This window comes from Xyrauchen texanus, chromosome 7 (assembly GCF_025860055.1).
Source record: "Xyrauchen texanus isolate HMW12.3.18 chromosome 7, RBS_HiC_50CHRs, whole genome shotgun sequence".
Classification (NCBI taxonomy): domain Eukaryota; kingdom Metazoa; phylum Chordata; class Actinopteri; order Cypriniformes; family Catostomidae; genus Xyrauchen; species Xyrauchen texanus.
The window spans coordinates 47,370,469-47,394,749 of NC_068282.1; the positions used below are offsets into that span (position 1 = coordinate 47,370,469).

The following is a 24,281-nucleotide window of genomic DNA, read 5'->3' on the forward strand; positions in this document are numbered from 1 at the left end:
ACACATCTTTTACTGACAAACATTAATGCTTTTTTACTAAATACATATGGAAGTCTTCGAGTCTCTGCATTCATAGGTACAGCAAAAACGAGACTCGTATTTAAAAGCAAAACAAGAGGCAGCAGAAACGTGCTGGAACTCAACATTTGAAATGAACTACATCAAATTCTATCTGACAGTATATAAACAAAAAACATGTATTTTAAAGCAATAAAACAGGCTTCTTGATAGAAAAAGACCTTTTATAATTCTTTCATATTGAAGACTAGCCCTCTATTGAAAAAACAAGGGACTCAAACGAGCTTACTTTCTACAAAAGCTGTCGGCTAGACGGCCCAACAGATAAAGACAAGCAACGGGCAACAAAAGGCCCTCTGAACTTCCTAAGTACATTTATGCCTCTGGAGCTTGACTACTGCAAGGGGAAAAAAAAGAGAATTAATAAAAGTACAGCTCAGAAGTGCAAAAATTGCTTATTAAAACCTTGGGGAGGGTTGATAAAATGTTGACAGCAGTAAGCTATATTAATGAAAATGTTTTAAAACAGAGTACAAGCTGAGAAACAGGGAGGAAAATTCCTTGGCATTTCAGTACGTGATATTTATATGATCCTCATTCTAAAAACAGAACTTCAACAGGAATTTGACTCAATGTATTGCAGAAGTTGCCTTTGTAAAGCACCAAGTAATAAATAGGCAAGTAAAAAAAACAAGTTATATTCAATATGTTCAAAAATAATTTACAATATTCAACATCAGTTGCTCACTTTATGAAATATATAAAGGAAATCTGTATCCATAAAATGGCAATGACACCTCTGTTCTGTAAAATGTGGGTAGAAACAGCACCCTGAATTAAAGGGACAGCTCCCCTAAAATTAAAATTCTGTCATTATTTAATCATCCTCACATTCTTCCAAATCAGTATTCTTTTCTTTCTTCTGGGGATCACAACAGGAGCTGTTTTCCATACAATGAAAGTGAATGGAGACCAGATATTATCAAGCACCAAAAATTATTTAAAAAAAAAATCATATTAAAAACAGTCCATATGACTCATGTGCTTTATTCCAAGTCTTCTGAATCTATGCGATAGCTTGGAGGACAAACGAAGCAAATTTTAAGTTGTTATTCACAAATTAAAGTATATAAAAATAAGGTCAAGATGCGTCATGGCAGATTTAACATCAATAAACCCAAACATCGTTGCTTATTGTGCAAGTAGTCACCTAATTTAAATATGCGCATATTCAAATCGAACAATTGAGATTTGAGACCTACGGCAGAAGGGAAGATTTTCAGTGAATGACGACTTAAATTTCAGTCTGTTCCTCACACAAGGCTATCGTATGACTTCAGAAGACACAGAATGGACTACTTTTATGGTGTGTTTTTTTCTCTCCTATTCACTTTCATTGTTTGGGAAAGAGCAGAGCGAATATTCTTCACAACGTGCACCTTTCAAGGTCTACAGAAGGAAAGTCATACAGGTGAGGGTGAGTAAATGATAACAGAATTTTGACTTTTGGGTGAACCATCCCTTTGAATAGAATAAATTAATGTACATTTAATGCAATGGAGATTACAAATAATCAAATGAATATGTATTAGAAAGACTCCACAAACTACTGCTTTCAGTGGGAATTCATCCGGAGACCCTGTGAAGCTGTTGAAATCCAAGAGTGTTTGTGACACGGTTTCACAGTGTTGAGGTTAAAAAGGTGTCAACACATCCTACAAAGCAACATTATCTGAGAAAGACACTGTAAGAAAATCAGAAAAAGTGTGTTGGATGAATCAGGGCATGTACATTCCCAGGGAGTGGTCAAAGCCATCCAGACATCTGGTTCCTGCAAATGGAACACTATTGACATTAGCAGGCTGTGCTACAGTCCGCTGGATGGGTGCTGGTGTTTTTGGGTGAAGGCTGTGTTATCGCTGGCTACTCCATGATGGCTCTGTAAATGACAGGCTCAATATAGTCCCCTCTGTACCTGGAGTTGATCACTCTCTGTCGTTTGCTGCTCTGGACTTTCTTCTCTCCGAACATCTCGTCAAATCGCATGTCCGATGCCTTAGACTGAATCACACACATTCAGAAATCAAACACACATAAAGATTTGAATCTTTATTGATTGCAAACCTTGCAAACTCAGTGAGTATGGAGCTCACCAGACGAGACTTGACTCTCTTGGGAAGTTCTTCATCTAGCGTGTAGACATCATCTCGCTTCGCTGTGAGCTGTGATCCGTCCTCAAACTCCACCTGAAAAAGAAGCAGCAATTCAACTCAATCCAATGAATAATAACTGTGTAAACAGAGATAAATCAATTTCATGAATTGAGATCTCTCCAAGATAAATTACCTGGTACATCTGTATGACATGAGCTTTCACAAACTTGGCTCCATAGACAAGACCATCTGTCCATCTGACCTGAACCACCTCACCCTGTGACGGAGGACCCATCTGAGCACAGTCCCGGTTCTAGATCAAACCATTTACAAAACCAATAGAACATTTCATTAAATAAGGAAAAAGATATATATATATATATATATATATATATATATAGAGAGAGAGAGAGAGAGAGAGAGAGAGAGAGAGACAGATATGCAGACAGACAGACATACAGACAGATAGACAGATAGACAAGGGTGATAGACTGACAGACAGAAACAGTGACAGACAGACAGACAGAGAGATAGAAATTGCGACAGACAGACAGAGAGACTGACAGATAGAAAGATTGACTGACAGACAGGTACAGACAGATAGAGTGACAGACAGACAGATAGAGAGTGACAGACAGAAAGAGCAACAAAAAGATAGACAGATACAGACAGACAGATAGAGAGAAAGAGCGACAGATAGAAAGAGTAACAGACAGATACAGACAGACAGAAAGTGCGACAGATACAGACAGATAGAAAGAGCCACAGACAGACAGACAGACATTCCGATAAACAGACAGATAGACATATACACAGATGGACATAGAGTCAGTCAGACAGACAGATAGATAAACCAACATAATTAGTAAATCTATGATACTGTCTAACTGCTGTAAAGGAATAGTGTAGTGCAGGGGTTTTCAAATTGGGTTAAATTGAGCCTCCCTCTAGAGAACTTAAAGACAGCCATGCCACTGAGATTTTAGGATAATTTTAGGCTACTTTAGCCAATTCAACTGTGAAAATATCAACATCAAACAACATCGGCAAGATGGACAGCGCTGTTTTGTCACAGTATCAAATGCGTAAAAATCACTTCCATATAGGCCTACGTTAAGCAAAAATGTGATCCGATTTTGCTTCTTTATTTTCATCGGCCCTACATCAGTGGGAACAATGAGTCCGAGTTTTTGATGTGCACAGGTGATCGATGCGGGGCTGCACGGTAGAAAGGAATAAACGTAAATCGTCCTCCACCTGCAGCCTTGATCGGGATTTGCTTTTAAGCAGGGTCAAAGTGGAAAACCTGCACTCACATAAGTAAGTGGAGGTGAAGGGGATGAGGACTTTCATAGCCTTTCAAGAGAGGTGGAGAAACTCCATTTTGCAACACGCATATGCATAACACGCACTTTAACACACAAGCTAGCAGGACAGATGTGTACAGACGTGAACCATTATCAGGGTTCATACACATTTTTACCAATCATTTTCCATGACTTTGAGGCACATTTTCATGACCATACATTTCCTAAAACATATATGTACACATGCCAAATAAGAAAAATGTACCACAGCATATCTTAACTAAAATGAATGACAAATGACAAGCTATGTGGTTTACTACAAAATAAACATTTATTTAAACAACACGCACTGACACACCAGTATGACTGTTAAATAATAGAATGTGTCAGAGAACTCCATTCTTTAGCCTTCATAAACGTAAACGACTCAGAGGGACACGAATGTTTGAAAAAAAAAAAGAAAAAAGGAAATAAAAGTGTCCAGTAACACTGACATTAACTTAATTAAGATTAAAAAAGCAGACTTTAACGCTGTGGAGGCACAAGATAACTCTTATGCTTTTAGGATAAATGAGAAATGCAAGTGTTTGTTTCTGTGCAACTGATGATGTCATCATGCTTAATAAGCAAAAACGCACATGCACGTCATTTTGTATTCTGTACTGCGGTCTGCAAAACAGTTTTCCCATTAACAAATTTCATATGAACTGTGCTCTGTTTCGGACTAAACTGCCAGCGTGAAACCCCCTGCTTTTGCTCCGGTACACTGATGCGACTCTTGACAGAAAGATCAAGGGACATCAGTGACGACCAGCGCAGGTCTTCTCACATGTTTTCCATTAAAAACAGGAGAATGTATGTGATACTGAGACTTTTAATGATTGCTCCTCAAGAAGTGAATAATAACACTGCTCAGACTCACAACATCCCCATAAGCTTAATTAACATGGCAAGTTATTACATACAAACATTTAAAGACTTAATACAGTATATTTGAACAATAATGTAAATATGAAATGTACTAATTCCTTGTACACTATCCATATGAACTTGAGCAATCGTGAGCGAACTTTTCTAGTGTTAATGAGGCAGCAATCGCGACGCTGCATGGCGCTACGCATAATCACAATCTACTCGGTTTACGCAGCAATGCATTTTGCATACTGCTGCTCCGCGCGGGCTCTGAGTAACACTTATTCACGTTGCTCCACGATCGTGCCAAACTTTAAAAATGATTAGCGCACTTGTACTGCTGAAAATATTTTTTAGAAAATTCCATGACTTCTCCAAAACATTCAGTGTTAACTTGTTTTTCCATGACTTTTCCAGGCAAACACATTTTCTAAATTTCACGACATTTCCAGGATTTTCATGACCGTACGAACCCGCACTGCGCCTCCCCTGGGGCTCTCTGGCGCCCCCCAGGGGAGGCGTGCCTCACCAATTGAAAACCTGTAATATAGTGTATAGATCTCTTTATCTCCCTCACCACAATATCCTCTGGGAAAAGGTTATCACTGAAGGAACCATCATCAAAGTTGACCTCATAAAACGTCTCTTTTGACAGCTGTATCACTTCACACTGATAGTAACGCCCGTTCTTGTGCTTGCAGATGACCTTCTGACCCACGCTGAGCTCTCTCATGGCTGCTTTATTACGCTACAGGAAGAGAGACAGATAGATGAGTAACTAAATTCAAATTAATAATAGGACTGAAATAATTAGTCAACGTTATTGACAACATCGACAATACAACATTTTCAAGAAAAATGTTCATTGTCCAATAGTCATCTGATCTCACGTAACGTAACATGAGATCACAATAAACTCTAATGATGAAGCGTGAGAGCAGCACTGCAGGAGGAAGAATTACACAGATCACATTCCAGATAAACTCGAAACTTTCCAAACAGTTTCAGGTGATGTAGATCACAAAATATGAGGAAATTATAATGCAAAAATACAAAATCAGTAAATACAGAAGCACTGTCGTTGTGGAATAAGTGGAGCTGGATCTGTTTTCATGGACGTTTAATACAACCTTTTAAGTCGGGGCATAAATTGAATAATCAAAATAATCATTACTAATATAATTAATGCTAATATCTCTACATGAGCCTAAGAAGTACATTTACATTTCTGCATTTGGCAGATTCTTTTATCCAAAGCGACTTACAGTATAGTCAAGGTACATGTTTTATCAGTTTGTGAGTTCCCTGGGAATCGAACCCATGATCTTGGTGTTGCTAGCACATAGGGTTGCAACGGTATGATAACAGTCTCAGAAAATATCACGGTTTCACGGTATCACACAATTACACTTTATTATAATTGAAACTTGAAAGCATTTATTTTATTGACGTATGTGTAAAAAAAAGTCTCCCTTTTGAAAATAAAATAAATAGAAAAAATAAGAAAGCTAACAGAATTATAATAAACAGAATTATAAACATGATACAAAATAACATGTTATATAACTAAAGCATGTTAGCATAGCATGTTAAATGAACTTCTAACTGAAAAATAACATCAGCTGTGTGAGCTTTTAAAGTAATGTCCTATGATTATTAACAGTTAACATATACTGTAGATGTGCGACAGTGAGGCCAGACTGCTCCTGTCTGTACCTTTAACTCAGTGCTTCACAACTGGTTTTGCTTCAGGACAGATTTTACATTTGAAATCAAGTGTCGACCTGCCATATATTAAACATAGCATGTATTTAATGTATCCTGGGTTGCATTTCCTTTTATGTTGCATAGTTTTGCTCATGCTTTTCCAGTACAAGGACATGCATCAAGTGACATTATTTTTGTTGTTGATGTCAACAACAAAATCTACAGGACGTTTCTCTCCCCCAAAAATTGAAGATCATATTTACTTATATGAGCCCATTATTATCCCGTTTGTTATCTAATATTACATAGTTATACACATATTACAGAGAAGGAAAGGCTCCTCGTTACCATGGTTAGGTCAGTGTGCTAGTCTTAAATAATAGTAATAATAATAATAAATTAATGTAATTATGACAAATAAATACTAGCTGAAACACTGTTGATATAAAATGAGGTGTAATAGATTCTACCTTTAGATTATTTCATATGAAACTATAACATTTTGTCAAAATATAACAGTTACTTTTACTCATGTAAAATCCTGAAACTAATTTGTAAAGGTGATGTGTGTAATTTTTAATTTATTTATTTAATTTAATTAAATGAGTGTTCCTCTTTTCTTCAGTGCTGTTTGGCATGTCAGGGCTGCTACTGTTTGAGAGGTTCGAATTGACAATCTCCGTAACAATTTAATCTAGAAAAGTCTCGCTAGAATTGAAATTGGTCACAGTTTTGATGTCTGCGCTCCGCAATATCGAGGGAAGCTCAGTTGTTGAACGCGCACACCAGAGAGAAGAGCAGATCATTAGCGCAAGCTCGTTACACTCGCGAAAGTGCAGATGATAAGTCTTTAGCTGTTTGCGAGATGATCATTAAATCTGCCTCGGCAGGTAAATACTCGATCAATTGGGCGGCCGCCAAAATATCTTCAATGGGAGAAGTTACCATGGCATTGTTATTTCCCTGCTGTCCACGACCTAGTTCGAATAGACCAGTTGAGAAACACTGATTTAACTCACACACACTCATGTCAGACCCCCTCGCCTCGCTTCTCTCTGACATCTGCTGCATGTTTGTGTGTGTGTGGCGCAAGTTGATGAGTCTGACAGACTGTCAAGAAGGAAAGGAGATGCGCACGTGCATGTGAGAATCTCCGTCCGGTTGCTTTTTTTTCTCACTACTGTAGATAAGCAAATGTAAGATGTAACCGTCAATTTTCAAACCATGGTATACCGCTGCAACCCTACTAGCACCATCTTCCAGTTGAGCTCAAGGAAACCAAGAAATAGTTCTTGCACATTACATGACATCATTGTGAGTTCGACTGAACATTAAATTAGAATATGTCTGGGTGCAAATGAGATTAACAGAGAATAATGCCTTAAATATCAGTCTGTTCCTCACACAAAGCTATCGTATGTCTTAAGAAAACTTGGAATACAGCACACAATGTTTATATGTTTATGGTTCCCCTTTGGGCTTGACCTCACCTAGTCACTAATACGCTTTCATTGTATGGATAAAAGCAACATGAACATTCTACCTAACTTCTCTTTTTGTGTTCCACGGAAGTGAAGAACACAGGTTATTGAACTACGCCCTTAAAAAGTACTGCAGATAAGAACTATCTATTTTACATCTGAGATCTGCTTTTTGCATTTGCTCTTAAGGGACACAGAAAGAGGCTGACGCTGTGCAGATATCTACATTCATCAGGGAGACATATCAGATTGTAGTGCAATAATGTTTGAAATTCTAAAGTAGATCTATATGACACTGTGTTTCAGAGGCTATACCTCTGATTGGACAGGCCCTTTGTGGCGGCAGCAGGTGACGTAGACGACGAAGGGCCAGTCATCCGGGTGCATGATGACGCCGGCGGCTTGAGCGCAGGTGGGGTGGTATGAGGTTGGGCAGCGACCATGAGAACACTGCACACAACAGCCGGATGTTTTCTTCATCCGCCGTTTGCAGTAGTAGCATTTCTGCAACATACAAGAGGGATAAGGTCACAGGAAGTCAGTTTAGAGGAAGTGAGACAAGGAAATGACTGAGTGCAGATATAAATAACATTATGCCAGCATTGGCAGAAACCTTTCTGTTAAAACCCACATCCTGGAGAACAGTTTTCACAGTTTTATCTTCTACTTATCTACTACTCAACTATCAGTGCTTCTCAACTGGTTTTGCTTCAGGACCCAGACTGTCTCAAGTAACAAAATAATTTAAATGAAAAGGTAACAGAAATTATATATGATAGATTATAAGTAAAATATTAAATGCATTAAATGAAGAGTAACCAAAAAATAAAAATTCTCTCATCATTTACACACCCTCAAGCTATCCCATATGTATGACTTTTCTTTCTTCTGCTGAACACAAACAAAGATTTTTAGATACATTTTTCAGCTCTGTTGGTCCATACAATACAAGTGAATGATGACCAAAACTTTGAAGCTCAAAAAGCACATAATGGCAGTATAAAGACTCCAGTGGCTAAATTAATGTCTTCAGAAGTGATATGGTAAGTGTGTGTTAGAATCAGATCAATATTTAAGCCCTTTTTATACTATAAATTCCCCTCCCTGCCCAATAGATGGCGATATGCACAAAGAAGGCAAACCGCCAAAAACAAAAGACGAAGAATGTGAAAGTGGAGATTTATAGTAAAAAAGGACTTATATATTTATCTGTTCCCCGTCTGTCGCTCTCTGTCGGAGCGCCGAATATACCTCTGATCTATGAAAAAAGGCCAATGAGAAGTTTGCAGCTAGTATTTGCATACCCCGCCCCCCGAACATACGGGTATAAATGCGAGGAAATACTATGAGTTCATTCAGAAAACGTTGGAAACGTTGCGGTCGCGGCTCGCTTTCAAAAGCGAGCCACTCTAGCCGCCCCCCGCATTGCTCCTTCTTCCCACGGGATTGAGGATGGTGCGGGTGGCACTGGAAACGATCTGGGGATGGAACCCTCCGTCCTCCCCACAGCCATCGCGGTTGGATGACTGGTTCCTGGGGCCTGGGCGCCGCTCACGGCCACACCTCCCCGGTCCCGTTTTTCCTCAGAGGTGCATGATGAGCTGATGTCACTGTGGAGAGCACCCTTCTCCACCCGTCACAAAGCCACTCTCGCTACCCTCGACGGCGGAGCGGCCTATGGATACACAGCGATTCCCCCGATGGATAGGGCTGTTGCGCTTCACCTGTGTCCCGGAAACCCTACCATCTGGTGGGGTCACCCTGTGCTCCCTTCCAAGGCCTGCAGGACAACATCCTCGCTGACCACGAAGGCCTACAGTGCCACCGGACATGCCGCTTCCACCCTGCACGCCATGGCCCTCCTGCAAGTCCACCAGGCCAAGGCGCGCAAAGAGCTGTACGTGGGGAGAAGCGATCTATCTACAAGAGTCTGCAGTTGTATTTAAGTGTGTTTATTTCATTGTTTTTAACGTCGTTAGAGTGGTATTCATTGCTAGATCAGGTACTGTTTGTTTACTGTCTTGAACACGGGTCGCTTAAACGTGTGTTTGGTGTGTGTGCGATATATTTGTTTAGACTTGTCCCATAGTATTCGCTGCTAGATTTGTTTAGACCTGTCTCGTAGTATTCGCTGCTAGATTTGTTTAGACTTGTCCAGTAGTATTCACTGCTAGATTTGTGTTGACCTGTCTCGTAGTATTCGCTGCTAGATTTGTTTAGACCTGTCTCGTAGTATTCGCTGCTAGATTTGTTTAGACTTGTCCCGTAGTATTCACTGCTAGATTTGTTTTGACCTGTCCCGTAGTATTCGCTGCTAGATTTGTATTGACCTGTCTCGTAGTATTCGCTGCTAGATTTGTTTAGACTTGTCCCGTAGTATTCACTGCTAGATTTGTGTTGACCTGTCTCGTAGTATTCGCTGCTAGATTTGTTTAGACTTGTCCCGTAGTATTCGCTGCTAGATTTGTTTAGACTTGTCCCGTAGTATTCGCTGCTAGATTTGTATTGACTTGTCCCGTAGTATTCGCTGCTAGATTTGTTTAGACTTGTCCCGTAGTATTCGCTGCTAGATTTGTTTTGACTTGTCCCGTAGTATTCACTGCTAGATTTGTTTTGACCTGTCTCGTAGTATTCACTGCTAGATTTGTTTAGACCTGTCCAGTAGTATTCACTGCTAGATTTGTGTTGACCTGTCTCGTAGTATTCGCTGCTAGATTTGTTTAGACCTGTCTAGTAGTATTCGCTGCTAGATTTGTTTAGACTTGTCCCGTAGTATTCACTGCTAGATTTGTTTTGACCTGTCCCGTAGTATTCGCTGCTAGATTTGTTTTGACCTGTCTCGTAGTATTCGCTGCTAGATTTGTTTAGATTTGTCCCGTAGTATTCGCTGCTAGATTTGTTTTGACCTGTCTCGTAGTATTCGCTGCTAGATTTGTTTAGACCTGTCCCGTAGTATTCAGCTGCTAGATTTGTGTTGACCTGTCTCGTAGTATTCGCTGTTGGATTTCGGGTTGGTTATCCAGTTTGTGTAAAACTATCGTCGTTTTAATGTCTGCAAACAGTTCTTCACTTGTTTTAGAGTATTATTAATTGCTAAAGTGCAGCATAATTTATTTGCGGTGTACAGTAGTTGCATTTGTTCCTGCGCAACCCTCAGTTTCGGGTGACCATGTGACTAGCTTTGTTGTGCTAAGTAGCATTAAGGCGTGGCCGCTTTTTCCACTGAACGGCTCGTTAAAGTGTGTATTTATTGGACTTAATGCTGACACGGAAGCAGCAGTGGTGGCCCTCGTGTAAAGCCCTCCTCGTGTGAAGACCTACTTGGGTAAAGACCAGCGAGTCTACCTGTACGAGTCCACCGAGCAAGGACACTGACAAGTCTCAACAACCAAAGCACTGAAGTATTTTTTCTATTCTATCTCTTTTATTAGTTTACTTATACATACATACTAACATGACTAGTTCACTAATAACACATGCCTTCAAGCACATCCCTGTTATCTGTTGTAGACTGTTCACAAGATACAGATGCAAGACAAAACACAACCCATACAACCTACGGGCGCTTTGCCCTTCAACACCTGCTCCACTCTCATTCTCAGTGGGACTCTGGAACTGCCAGTCTGCTGTGAACAAAGCTGCCTTCATTCCAGCTTTCGCCACATAGTCCACCCTCAGCATCCTGGCACTGACAGAGACATGGATATGTCCTGAGGATACAGCAACACCTGCTGCTCTCTCCAACAACTTCTCCTTCTCCCACACCCCTCGACATACTGGTAGGGGTGGGGGAACAGGTTTGCTAAAACATAATGACTTTTTCACCACAGGCTTCACTATGTAACAATACATCTTTAGAATTCCATGCCATTACTACAATGCAACCCACAAAATTACATGTTGTTGTCATCTATCACCCTCCAGGTCTGCTGACAAGCTTTCTTGAGGAGTTGGATGTCCTGCTGTCCCCACTTGTGGTTCTTGGCGATTTCAACATACACCAAGACAAGCCCCAGGCCATTGAACTGAATACTCTTTTGGCCTCATTTGACTTGGAAAGACTACACACCACAGCAACTCATAGATCGGGGAACCAGTTGGACCTCATTTTTACACGTAACTGTACCATCTCAAATATCCTAATATCCATCCATAGTAAAACCGACTCCACCTTTGGTTTCCTTTCGCCCTCTCGCCTTTCCACTGATGTCTCTGCCTCTCTTCCCACAATAAATGTATTTTCCATACTTGATGTAAACACTGCTACAGACACACTTAGCTCTACTTTAACAACCTGTCTAGACAACATCTGTCCTCTCTCCTCTAGACCAGCACGTACTACACCACCCAGCCCCTGGCTGTCTGACGTCCTTTGTGAACATCGGACTGATCTCAGGGCAGCTGAGAGGAGATGGCGGAAATCTAAAGATCCAGCCGATCTAGGTAAATATCAGCTTCTGCTTGCAACTTTTTCAGATAACATTAAAGCTGCAAAAACTTCATATTACCAGACCAAGATCAACAGCACCACAGACACTCGTAGCTTGTTTAGAACATTCAACACACTTCTCTGCCTTCCCCCTCCACCACCTGACACATCACTGACAGCAGATATCTTCGCCACATTTTTTACTAACAAGGTTACAGCCATCAGCAATACATTCACTGCACCACACCCTGTCAAACACCCACCTCCTGTATGCAACTCTTCTTTCTCTATGTTCTCTCCTTTAACTGACACTGAGGTCTCTAAACTCCTCCTCTCCAACCACCCCACAACCTGTTCCCTTGACCCCATTCCATCATACCTTCTCCAGGCCATCTCTCCGTCCATCCTACCTGCACTTACACACATAATTAACACATCCCTTCTTGGAGGCACTTTTCCCACTACATTAACCCCACACAGATAGAACACGCTCATCCCATTCATGGCAAAAACGGAAAAAAAGGGTGGTTTTCAATCAGATCTCTGCCTATCTCTCACAGAACAAGCTGCTGGATGACAATCAGTCAGGCTTCAAAAGTGGACACTCCACTGAGACTGCCCTGCTGTCTGTCACAGAGTCACTGAGACAGGCAAAAGCTGAATCCAGATCATCCGTTCTGATTCTGCTGGAGCTTTCTGTTGCTTTTGACACGGTCAACCATCAGATCCTACTCTCCACCCTCTCTAAACTGGGCATCACTGGAACTGTGCTTGGCTGGTTCAACTCCTATCTCTCAGAAAGGTCCTTTGAGGTAGCCTGGAGAGGGGAGGTACCCAAACCACATCAGTTACTTACTGGGGTACCTCAGGGATCAGTGCTTGGGCCACTTCTCTTCTCCATATACACTATATCACTGGGACCCATCATCCAGTCACATGGTTTCTCTTACCACTGCTACGCTGATGACACGCAACTCTACTTGTCTTTCCAGCCCAACGACACCACAGTGACCGCTCGAATCGCTGCCTGTCTGGCAGACATCTCAGCCTGGATGAAGGAACACCACCTGCAACTCAACCCAGCCAAGACCGAACTCCTTGTCTTTCCAGCCAACCCTGCTGTTGAACACAACATCACCGTGCAGCTGGGTCCAACTACAGTTTTGCCTTCCAAAACGGTCAGAAATCTAGGGGTAACCATTGATGATGAGCTAAATTTCACACACCACATCTCAAAGACTGCAAGATCATGTAGATTTACACTACAATATCAGGAAGATAAGACCTTTCCTCTCTGTACATGCCACAGAACTGCTCGTTCAGTCACTTGTCATAATTAGACTGGACTACTGTAACGCTCTCATTGCAGGCCTCCCAACATGTGCTATTAGACCTCTCCAAATTATCCAGAATGCAGCAGCATGTTTGGTCTTTAATGAACCTAAGAGAGCACATGTTACACCACTCTTTGTCTCTCTCCACTGGCTGCCGGTTCATGCACGTACTAAATTCAAGGCCCTGATGCTGGCATACAAAACAGTCACTGTTGATCTGCTCCAGCATACCTAAAAACATTTATGCAGAGCTATGTTCCCACCAGAAGCCTGCGGTCGGCTAAGGAACGTGGCCTTGTAAAAACCAAAACAGAGAGGCACCAAAACACTTTCCCGGACTTTCAGTTTCATCATACCACGTTGGTGGAATGACCTTCCCAACTCAATCCGTGAAGCTGACTCACTCTCTATCTTCAAAAAACGGCTAAAAACACATCTTTTCCAAAAGCACTTAACCGGTCACAAAAAAAAATAAATACATTTTTTTTAAATAAAATTTTTATTGCACTTAAATCTGTTTTGTATACTATTTTGATGATAGTAAAACTTTGTAGTATGGCACTTTTCGTACCACTGTCTCCTTAAGATGATTCGCTTATGTTTTCCTCTTTTGTAAGTCACTTTGGATAAAAGCATCTGCCAAATGAATAGATGTAAATGTAAATGTATCCCGATGTGCTGCAGGAACTGCGCTCAGTGACCGATCTCGCCCTTAGAGCCACAAAGGTCACAGCGCAGTCACTCAGGCATCTGTGGCTGAACTTGGTCGAGATGCATGAGACCGACAAGATTCGCTTTCTCGATGCCCCAGTCTTCCAGTTCGGCCTCTTCGGCGACACCGTCGAGGACTTTACCCAGCAGTTCTCCGCGGTGAAGAAACAGACAGAGGCCATCTCTCATACCCTGCCCCGTCGCAAGTCTGCTCGCCCTCGGCGTCCCCCTGCGAAGAGACAACAGGCTGCTCCGCCTCAACCTGGGCCCAGCTCTCAGCCCACGTGTCGCGCGCCCTGCAGGAAGCAGGTGCCCCCCGTCTCACGGACCCCCCCGGTGGAGGGCCGGGAGGAGAATCTTTTGTTGAATTCATTTAATTTGCCGCTCCCCTTAGACGGGGCTGCTGCACCCAACCGCAGGGCGTCCAACTTTACTGCAGTACACGGTGAACATGCCAAATCCCTGCACGCGGAAATCACTACTCTTTTACTCAAAGACGTGATAGAGCCTGTCCCTCCAACCAAAATGAAGAAGGGTTTCTATAGCCCTTACTTCATTGTACCCAAGAAAGGCGGTGGCTTACGACCGATCTTGAACTTACGAGTTTTCAACTGGGCTTTGCTCAAACTCCCATTAAAAATGCTCACGCAAAAGCACATCCTAACTTGCGTCCGGCATCTAGATTGGTTCGCAGCGGTAGACCTGAAGGACGCGTACTTCCACGTCTCAATTCTGCCTCGACACCGACCCTTTCTACGGTTCGCGTTCGACGGCCAGGCGTTCCAGTACAAAGTCCTCCCCTTCGGCATGTCTCTGTCCCCTCACGTCTTCACGAAAGTTGCAGAGGCAGCCCTTGCCCCGCTCCGAGAAGCCGGCATCCGCATGCTCAATTACCTCGACGACTGGCTCATACTGGCCCACTCCCGAGAGTTAATATGTGCTCACAGAGACCAGGTGCTCAGGCACCTCAGCCGCCTGGGGCTTCAGGTCAACCGAGAAAAGAGCAAGCTCACCCTGGTTCAGAGCATCTCTTTCCTCGGTATGGAGTTAGACTCAGTCTCAATGTCAGCACGTCTCACCAACGAGCGTGCGCAGTCGGTGCTGAAATGCCTTGCCAAGTTCAGGCCAGGCACGACGGTCCCTTTAAAACTCTTCCAGAGGCTCCTGGGGCATATAGCATCCTCCGCGGCGGTCGTGCCACTGGGGTTGATGCATATGAGACCGTATCAGCACTGGCTTCAGACTCGAGTCCCGAGACGAGCATGGTGCCGTGGCACGCACCGTGTGATGATCACCCCCGCCTGCCGCCAGACATTCAAACCCTGGACAGACCTCTGCTTTCTATGGGCAGGTGTGCCCCTGGTCACGACCGAAGCCTCCAGACTGGATTGGGGCGCCGTGTGCAATGGGCACGCAGCTGCGGGCCGTTGGAGAGGGGCCCCACTGTGCTGGCATATCAATTGCCAAGAGTTGCTGACTGTTTTCTTTGCCCTGTGGAAGTTCCTCCCATTAGTTTGGGACAAACATGTCCTAGTCAGGTCAGACAGCACCATCGCGGTAGCGTACATAAATCGCCATGGTGGCGTACGCTCCCGCCACATGTCACGACTTGCCCGTCGTCTCCTCCTTTGGAGCCAGGTCGCCAGGAACTCAGGTCGCTGCGTGCCACTCACATCCCCGGCAAACTCAATGTGATAGAGGACGCGCTGTCACGACAACGCTTGCCAAGTGGAGAGTGGAGGCCCAGTCGGTCCAGCTGATTTGGGAACGATTCGGCGAGGCCAAGGTAGATCTGTTTGCCTCCCGAGAGACCTTTCACTGCCCGCTCTGGTATGCCCGAACAGAGGCTCCCCTTGGGGCAGACGCACTGGCACACAGCTGGCCCGCGGGAATGCACAAATACGCATTTCCCCCAGTGAGCCTTCTGGTTCTCGGACCTCGTACTCCTCACGACAGCCCCTCCCTGGCAAATTCCCCTGAGGAAGGACCTTCTTTCTCAGGGGCAGGGCACGCTCTGGCATCCGCACCCAGACCTTTGGAACCTCCACATCTGGCCCCTGGATGGAACGTGGAAGATCTAGCCGGTCTACCACCTACCATCGTAGACACCAAGCCAGAGCCCCTTCTACCAGGCACTTCTAATTGGTGATATTCCCGAGCCGAAGACCCACAGAGGTGCGCAGTTAGGTCAGTGCTCTTATTCCTGCAAGAGAGGCTGGAGGGGTCGGCTGTCCCCTTCCACCCTAAAGGTGTATGTCGCTGCTATCGCTGCCCATCACGACGCAGTAGATGGCAAGTCCCTGGGTAAGCACGACTTAATTGTCAGGTTCCTAAGAGGCGCCCGGAGGTTGAATCCCTCCTGTCCAAGCCTGTTCCCCTCCTGGGACCTCTCGGTAGTCCTCGTGGGCCTCCAGAGACCTCCCTTTGAGCCGCTAGCATCAGTTGGACTCAGGGCCCTCTTTCTTAAGACTGCCCTGCTGATCGCGCTCGCCTACATCAGGGACCTGCAAGCGTTCTCTGTCAGCGACACTTGCCTGGAGTTCGGTCCAGCAGACACACATGTGATCCTAAGACCGCGACCAGGCTACATGCCCAAGGTTCCTACCACGCCTCAGGGTTGAGTCAGTATCATCCGTGTTTTCTCAGGTCCGAGCCAGTAGAACTCGGTAACACGCTGATGGGCTGGCCTGGTGAATCGCTTGCATATAGCACCCTTTCCCTCGGTTGAGGTAAAATTGTGTGTTTTTTCTCCCAGGAGAACCCACTCCTCGGATCCCTGGACGATTCCTCCCTAGCCCTCATGGGTCCGCAGTTCAGCAGTCTCTGCGGGTACTTAATCTACCCTGTACTGGAATAGGTGCTCCACAGGGTGAGGACTCCTACGCGGACTCCCCCTGTTTGTATTTTCCACGATACGGTCTCCTTACAAGTGGACCCGGGTTTTCCTTAGGCAGCCCCCGCCTGCCCTCTGGTCACCGTGTTGTAGCAACTCCCCCCTCCTTGAGGCTGGATCTACCACCACGCCACTTTCCACGTGTCGCCTAAAAACACATGTGACGTATTCACTACTCGTACCTCCACTTCCGGGCAGGTGTGGTCTCCGCAGGGTCTTTTCCCCCTGAAAGAATAGGAAACTGGGTAAGACCCCATTCCCTTGATGCATGTAGTGCCCTGGCCGTTTATTGCTCTATGCGAGAAACATAGAGAGAAAAGAGGCCCAGCCAGGCTTGGCCCTTTCCCAGGTTGGCAAGCGTCACCTTGTTCCCCTGCCTAGGGTAACCAGAAGGATTCCGACGACTTTTTTGGGGCATTGGGGAAGGGTACGTGCAGTCTGACACAGCTGGTCGTCTTGGCACATAAAATACCTGCCCGCTACTGTGTCAGCAGTACACGTACACGGCTCAGCGCATGGCGTGATTTAAATTGGACCCCTAGTGTCGCTTCTCTGGCACAACGTTGAAGAGAGCAACAGACGGGGATCCTCTAGGTTATGGATGTAACCTCCGTTCCCTGATGGAGGGAATGAGAAGTTATGTCCTCCCGGCCACGTTGCTGAGCCGAGCCACTGTAGTGGCCGGACCATTTCCGGCTCCTCAGAAAAATCCTGAATGAACTCATAGTATTTCCTCGCCTTTTTACCCGTATGTCCGGGGGCGGGGTATGCAAATACTAGCTGCCAACTTCTCATTAGCCTTTTTTCATAGATCAGAGGTATATTCGGCGCTCAAGAGAGACCCCTAGTGTCGCTTCTCAGACACAACATCTCATTCCCTCCATCAGGGAACAGAGGTTACATCCGTAACCTAGACGTTTCTCACACACACACACACATAAGGCTGGGCGATAAAACGGTATCGTATTTACCGAAGGTACACCTTTATCGAAAACGATATAAAATGTTTTCTATATAATGCTTGATAGTTTCATTTAAATGTAAATATACATGAAGTTTGGTTGCATGAACAACCCTCAAGCATGTGCCGTCCCTGGATCATAAACAGCATCACATGGCTTGATAAAGGAGCATGTTATTGGCTGTTTGCTTGTCACTCGTAGCAAGTTGCGTTGCTGTGGGGTTTGGTTGCGCTATCGCCATGTGACGTCAGAACACAGTGAGTGCCATGCCTGCCGGCAATGAGGAGATAAAAAAAAGACATGTCAGCTCGACAGTGTGGCAGTTTTTTGGTTTCTTTACGTCTGGCCAACACCAGAACACCGTTGTGTGTAAGCCAACATCAGAACACTTAGGCTAAAAGTACGGAAACACAAGCAACTAATTATTTCATCACTTTAACTCCTTCCGCCATTTGAAATATACAACATGTCGTCCGCCACAACCCACATCTACCTCACTTCAATAAACAACCCACAAGCAGTCGATGATGGAGAGGTACCTGGCCTCAATGCCTTATGAGAAATCCTCCAAACGATATTTGTAACATTTTCTAACAAGTTCAATAGATTCTTTATCACTTGTGTATTTAATCTTCATATAAGAAAGAAGATATTTGTTTACATTTTAATTAGTTTTTGACTGTTAAAACGAAAATTATTTTTGTTTGCATTAATAGAGTGTATAAATTACAAATACAGTGGTTAAATTCAAACCTTTTTTCTACTGGTACATTTAAGGTTATTAAAATGTATCAATAATTATCGATACCAAATGATATGAAACATTAAACCGTGATACATTTTTTATCTGTATCGCCCAGCCCTACACTTACAGTACCTATCGTATCTCTTCAGAAGACATGGATTAAACCACTGGAGTCGTATGGATTACTTTTATGCTGCCTTTATGTGCTTTTTGAGCTCAAAGTTTTGGACCCTGTTGACTTGCATTGTATGGACCTACAGCACTGAAAAATTCCGTTTGTGTTCAGCAGAAGAAATAAAGTCATACATCTTGGATGGCATGAGGGTGAGTAAATGATGAGAGAACTTTTCCACGAAATGCATAGGGACAACAATACATGTTGTGGCTAATCTTCAAATTTGAGCCACTGTCCTAACAACTGTATTTTGAATCCATATGATGACAAAAACTATTACATCAACAACAAAAGTTGGATGGTTTTTACACTCTCTTTTAAAAGTTGAAACCATTTTTTATTTTGCTATCCTAATGTAACTATGCACAGTTATGTTTTTGGTTACATTGTATTGTATTAATAAAGACAATTACATCACTGTTTGTCACCTCCTTCCGTGACAGTATCAGAAAAGACCTATGACCCATTTTGACCTGTTACCCACCATTTGCCAAACTGTTAAGTAATAAAGGTTTGGGACAGAGAAACATCTTTGAGGAGGGAATTGTTCCTTTTTAAAGGGCAGCCACTTGGGTGAAGGGAACATAAACTCACCAGTTTAAATCTAAGTAAGGGAATGCCACTGAGATCCACAGGTGATCGTTCACTGATGTTTATAAAGCGAGCCTCAAGCACTGCCACCGCACACAGGACGTGAACCCATCTGCGTAACAAGCCACATTGTTACATTTTAGGAACCTGGGGTGGTAGTTTTTGTCATTTTAACACCATCAATAGATCATAAAAAAGGTTGTATTATGTCAAGTTGGTGCTGCCCTCTAGTGGACCTTCAGCTTACTTACTTGCCATTATTGGCTCGGTGTAATGCTCCACCTCTCAACGAACATAAACAGCAATTCTGGCGACAGATTAAGACATCATAAACCTAGGATTCAGACAGAAAATGTTTGCGTTTAATGCAACGTGATGACAGTGGTACCTCAGTGTGGGCGTTGGCTTTACAGCGGGCACATTTCCAGTCTTTTGTGACTCTCACTGGAGCGATACCATAACAACCTAGAAGAGAACAAACAGCTCAAATTAATCAGACTTCTGATAACTCAACACACCTCTTCTGCATATTCTTTCAATATTTAATATAAGTGGTGTTTGCCAAGGCATGCATCACTATTACTTTAGTTCATTCTCACACCCCAATCTTTGTGTACATATTATTACACACCGTTTGTGCTACGGACATAAATGATACCTCAAATCCTGAAGAGAGATGTGCTAGTTTGGTTCTAAGTAATCAATCTACAGATGATACAAAAAGCAAAAGCAACTGAAGAGCCAAGTTAGTGTTACTTTTTTGGACATTTTGACATTATTGTTTTTATGTGAATAAATAATGCATTGCTAGTTTCAAAATTATTTGTAATTCATGCATTTGTTTTGTTGGACAAGAAAAACTAGCTTCATACCATGTGACCCACATATCATTTTTGACCATTGAAAATGGGCCAGGCCAAAATATGGGAGGCCTGTTTACTCACTGGTGTGCACGCGAACGCTACACTGCGAACAGCTGATGAGCAGGCTGGTGCCGTCCTCTTCCAGGTGAGGTGTGGTCAGGTGGACATCAGCGCTGTCTTCTGTGGTCATTGTGAAACACATCTCTGGAATCAGAGGCTTGCTCCTCATCTGACCCCCTGACATCACTACGACTGGCTCAGTTTCGCCCCCTTCAGACTGAACACACACACACAAACAGGAAGTTGTACAGGAGGACATAGAGCGTTGGGAGAGGATTATACACAGATCACACGATGCGCACAATTATTTAGTGCAACTATGCCTCTTTTCAAGGTAAATAAGGCTCTTTTTGTATTAGCATAATTTAAATAAAATAATCACAGTAAACTGGGTTACATGAGCAACAGTATTGCTTTAATCGCATTATGAGGGTGCATGTAAACATAGCCATTGAATGTTGTATATTACACAGGGAACCTTCTAACTAGTACATTATGAAAATATTAACTTCTTAAATATTACATTAATACCAGCGCTCAAATGCAGTTACATTTCAGGCCTGTCTTGGCATTGTTCTTTTATTTGTTACATTCAAATGTTAGGTTTGGTAAGTTGTTGTGCCTTACCTGTTGGTGTGCCTGGAAAAGCATGCACACAGAGCAGTACGGTGGCAGCAGACTCATCTGTCTGTTGTATTCTCTTTCTCTCTCTGGATTATACGGTCTGTTCTGCCACAGCTGGGTCAGAGGTCGAGCCCAGGCCTCCCCGTCCAAACCATCCTCCTCTGAAGCAGCCTGATCCTGCAGCTCTGCAAATATGCACACAATTCATCAGTGGAGAAATTCACACAAGAATAATAACCCATCAGGTACAGATAGAGATCTAGTAGAATAATGGTGTATTCTGGAGTTGAATTTTCACACTGAGCGCAAACTGTCGTCTCAAATTCATTGTGAAAATTGACAATACAAGAAAAGGTTAAACATTTCGTTGATCATTTCAAATAACTAACCTTCATCACTAATGCTGTCCTTCATCAGAGGATGGTGTCTGGGGAGTCTAGGGAGCCTGTGCTGGACTTCAACTGGATGTTCATCTGATTTCTACAAGACGACACAAACACACTCATTATACACAGCCACACACAGCAGTATGCATGTTGTATGTGGCATACACACCTTGCTGTCCTCTTCGCTGTCAGAGTCGCTGTCTGGGTCTCTCTCGGGCCTGCTGCGTGATTCCATCTCACTGTAATCTCCTTTAGCGTAGCTGTGGACGTGCAGCACCTCTGCGGGACTCAAGGTTCTCTGGAAGATGTGCTGGACTGCAGGCCGGCTCACCTGACTACTGCTCACTGACACAGAGATACTCCGCGAATCGGCAAGCTCACGTTTAGGGCTGACAGTAATGTCGCTAGGTTCTGTGGTGACATCATACGTGTGGGCGGAGCTTATGCTGGTTTCACATTTAGGGCTGATGGTGTTGGTGCTGGGTTTTGTGGTGACATCATAGATGATGGTAGAGTAAAGCCTGGGCTTAATGGGTTCTGTGGTGACATCATAAGTGTGGGAGGGGTTAATGCTGGGCCCACTTTCAGGACTGATGGTACTTGTGTTAATGGTGTTGTTAATGGGTTCTACAGTGACATCATAGGTGTGAGCGGAGCTAATACTGGGCTCACTTTCAGGACTGAAATTACTCGTGTTTATGGTGTTGTTGCTGGGTTCTGCTGTGAAATCATAGGTGTGGGCAGAGCCATTGCTGGGCTCGCATTTAGGACTGATGGTACTCGTGTTTGTGGTGTTGTTGCTAGGTTTTGTGGTGACATCACAGATGAGGGTGGAGCTAATGCTAGGCTTACTGGGTTCTGTAGTAACATCATAAGTGTGGGCGGGGATAATGCTGGGCTCACTTTCAGGACTGATGGTACTTGTGTTTGTAATGTTGTTGCTGGGTTCTGCGGTGACATCATATGCGTAGGTGGAGCTAATGCTGGGCTCACTTTCAGGACTGATGATACTCGTGTTTATGGTGTTGTTGCTGGGTTCTGCTGTGACATCATAGGTGTGGGCAGAGCCATTGCTGGGCTCGCATTTAGGATTGATGGTACTCGTGTTTATGGTGTTGTTGCTAGGTTTTGTGATGACATCACAGATGAGGGTGGATTTAATGCTGGGTTTACTGGTTTCTGTGGTGACATCATGAGTGTGGGTGGGGTTATTGCTGGGCTTACTTTTAGGACTGACGGTACTCGTGTTTATGGTGTTCTCGCTGGGTGCTGAAGTGACATAATTGGTGTTTGCATAGATAATGCTGGGCTCGCATTTTGGGCTGATGATGCTGTCGCTGGGTTCTGCAGTGACAAAGCAAGTGTGGGCAGAGCTAATGCTGGGCTCACATTTAGCGCTAATGGTACTGTTGCTGGGTTCTAGTGCGACATCATAGATGTGGACGGAGTTAATGTTGCTGGTCTGCAGCTCTGGTGTGATTTCAGTGGGTGGGACTTCAGCAGAGAAGTCACTGGAACACGAATGGTGTGTGATGTCACTTGGCTCCATTATGAGTTCACCGTTTTGAGTGATGTCATCCGGCTTGCTAAGGACATCACCTGACTGAGAGGTGACATCAATGATCTGTGCCACATCATCCCTGGTGTCATCACTGATGTTGCTGGATTGTGAGGATGAGGTGACATCGCTGGTTTCAGAGGTAGTGATGTCAACACTTGGTTGAGGTTGAGTTGTGATGTCACTGCTGGAGGTGGGGTGTGGCTGCTGGTTGGATGGAGTGAGTTCTGGCTTCGTGCAAGGAGAGGCTTGATTCTCTTTCTGGTATGGAGAAGGTGTGTCTGTCTCCATGGTTTCCTCAGCTTTCCCATCACCTGATGAAAAAAACAGAATATTTATAGTATTTATAAAAAAAAACTACTTTTTTCTTTTTCAGGAGATCCTCCAAACACCTTTTAAATGGAGCCTAAAATATCCTAGTTAAGTGCCTCAAAGCTTTTCCCTTATTATGGAGTTACTGAAGGAACCGTTGACAGTCTTTAGAGTTCATGCAGGAAATAAGAGAACTACGTTTTTCAGACAACTAAATAGGTTTCTGGAGGATCTCCCGAGTGTTCCGCCGGTGTGGCAGCTGAGAAAACACACACAAGGTATCTAGTTTTACAGTGTATATTGTATATAAAGGTCTCTACCTGGGTCAGTGGAGATTAATTGTTCATCTGTCTCAGTCTGGCTGAATTTGGCTTTCTTCCTCTCAACTTCCTCCTCTTCTACCTTCACCTTACTGTCCACATCTTTCTCTCCGGTGTCAGTGCTAGGTCTGAGCCGTTTCTGCTTTGGACTACTGCTACTGCAGATATAAGAAGAGAGATGAAATGACAAACATCATGTAAGATTGCAGGATCAAACCCCACTTGTCTGCAAAATGACAAATTAGTATCTTTGAAAGGAATCTGCACCCTCAGAATCCCAAAGAAGCAGATTTCTGCAGAATTTGAAATGCCATCATTTTTGAAACCGTTCAAACACCTCACTTCTTTATTGGTAATGTTGTGAATATTTTAACTAAATTGAAGATGCTTTCAGCTATCAATAAAAGTGTATTAATCCCAGCTCTGTTTAACACATTTTACCATATTTAATCCATTCAGCATAATTCTGCAGATTTGTTAATAAATCATAAATAATTTGTTCTGCTTGAATTAGGCCCAATCACCACAGCCTAGTCATTAGCTGTTATAGAACAGCGTCCGCCCATTTTTTCTGCCATCTTTGTTCCGATAGTATTTTTTGCATACATTTTTTTTCTATTGTGATTTCATAAAATTCTTCATAAAAGAGTTCTAATCCATGAACAAAACCAACCAGCTACAAGGTGAATCCCAACATTATCAGACAGTATTTGAAACATTTGACAAAAAGACAAAGGTAT

At 43.5% G+C, this 24,281-nt stretch overlaps 1 protein-coding gene across 2 annotated transcripts in view; it reads right to left on the minus strand.

The window, feature by feature from the left end:
* LOC127647014 (lysine-specific demethylase 4A-like) overlaps positions 1–24,281 on the minus strand; it is a 32,754-nt gene continuing 8,473 nt past the window's right edge. Inside the window, exons 10-22 of one of the 2 annotated variants that reach the window (XM_052131061.1) lie at positions 23,542–23,696; positions 21,521–23,223; positions 21,355–21,445; positions 20,969–21,150; positions 20,363–20,558; positions 19,807–19,883; positions 19,670–19,725; positions 19,422–19,530; positions 7,894–8,082; positions 4,968–5,138; positions 2,365–2,484; positions 2,172–2,264; positions 1–2,079 (exon numbers count right to left, since the gene is read on the minus strand). In XM_052131061.1, the coding sequence (XP_051987021.1) occupies positions 1,942–2,079; positions 2,172–2,264; positions 2,365–2,484; positions 4,968–5,138; positions 7,894–8,082; positions 19,422–19,530; positions 19,670–19,725; positions 19,807–19,883; positions 20,363–20,558; positions 20,969–21,150; positions 21,355–21,445; positions 21,521–23,223; positions 23,542–23,696 (3,280 nt within the window). In that variant the 3' untranslated portion in view covers positions 1–1,941. Of the gene's footprint in view, positions 2,080–2,171; positions 2,265–2,364; positions 2,485–4,967; positions 5,139–7,893; positions 8,083–19,421; positions 19,531–19,669; positions 19,726–19,806; positions 19,884–20,362; positions 20,559–20,968; positions 21,151–21,354; positions 21,446–21,520; positions 23,224–23,541; positions 23,700–24,281 lie in introns of both variants that reach the window. The other variant, XM_052131059.1, reaches the window with a different exon arrangement.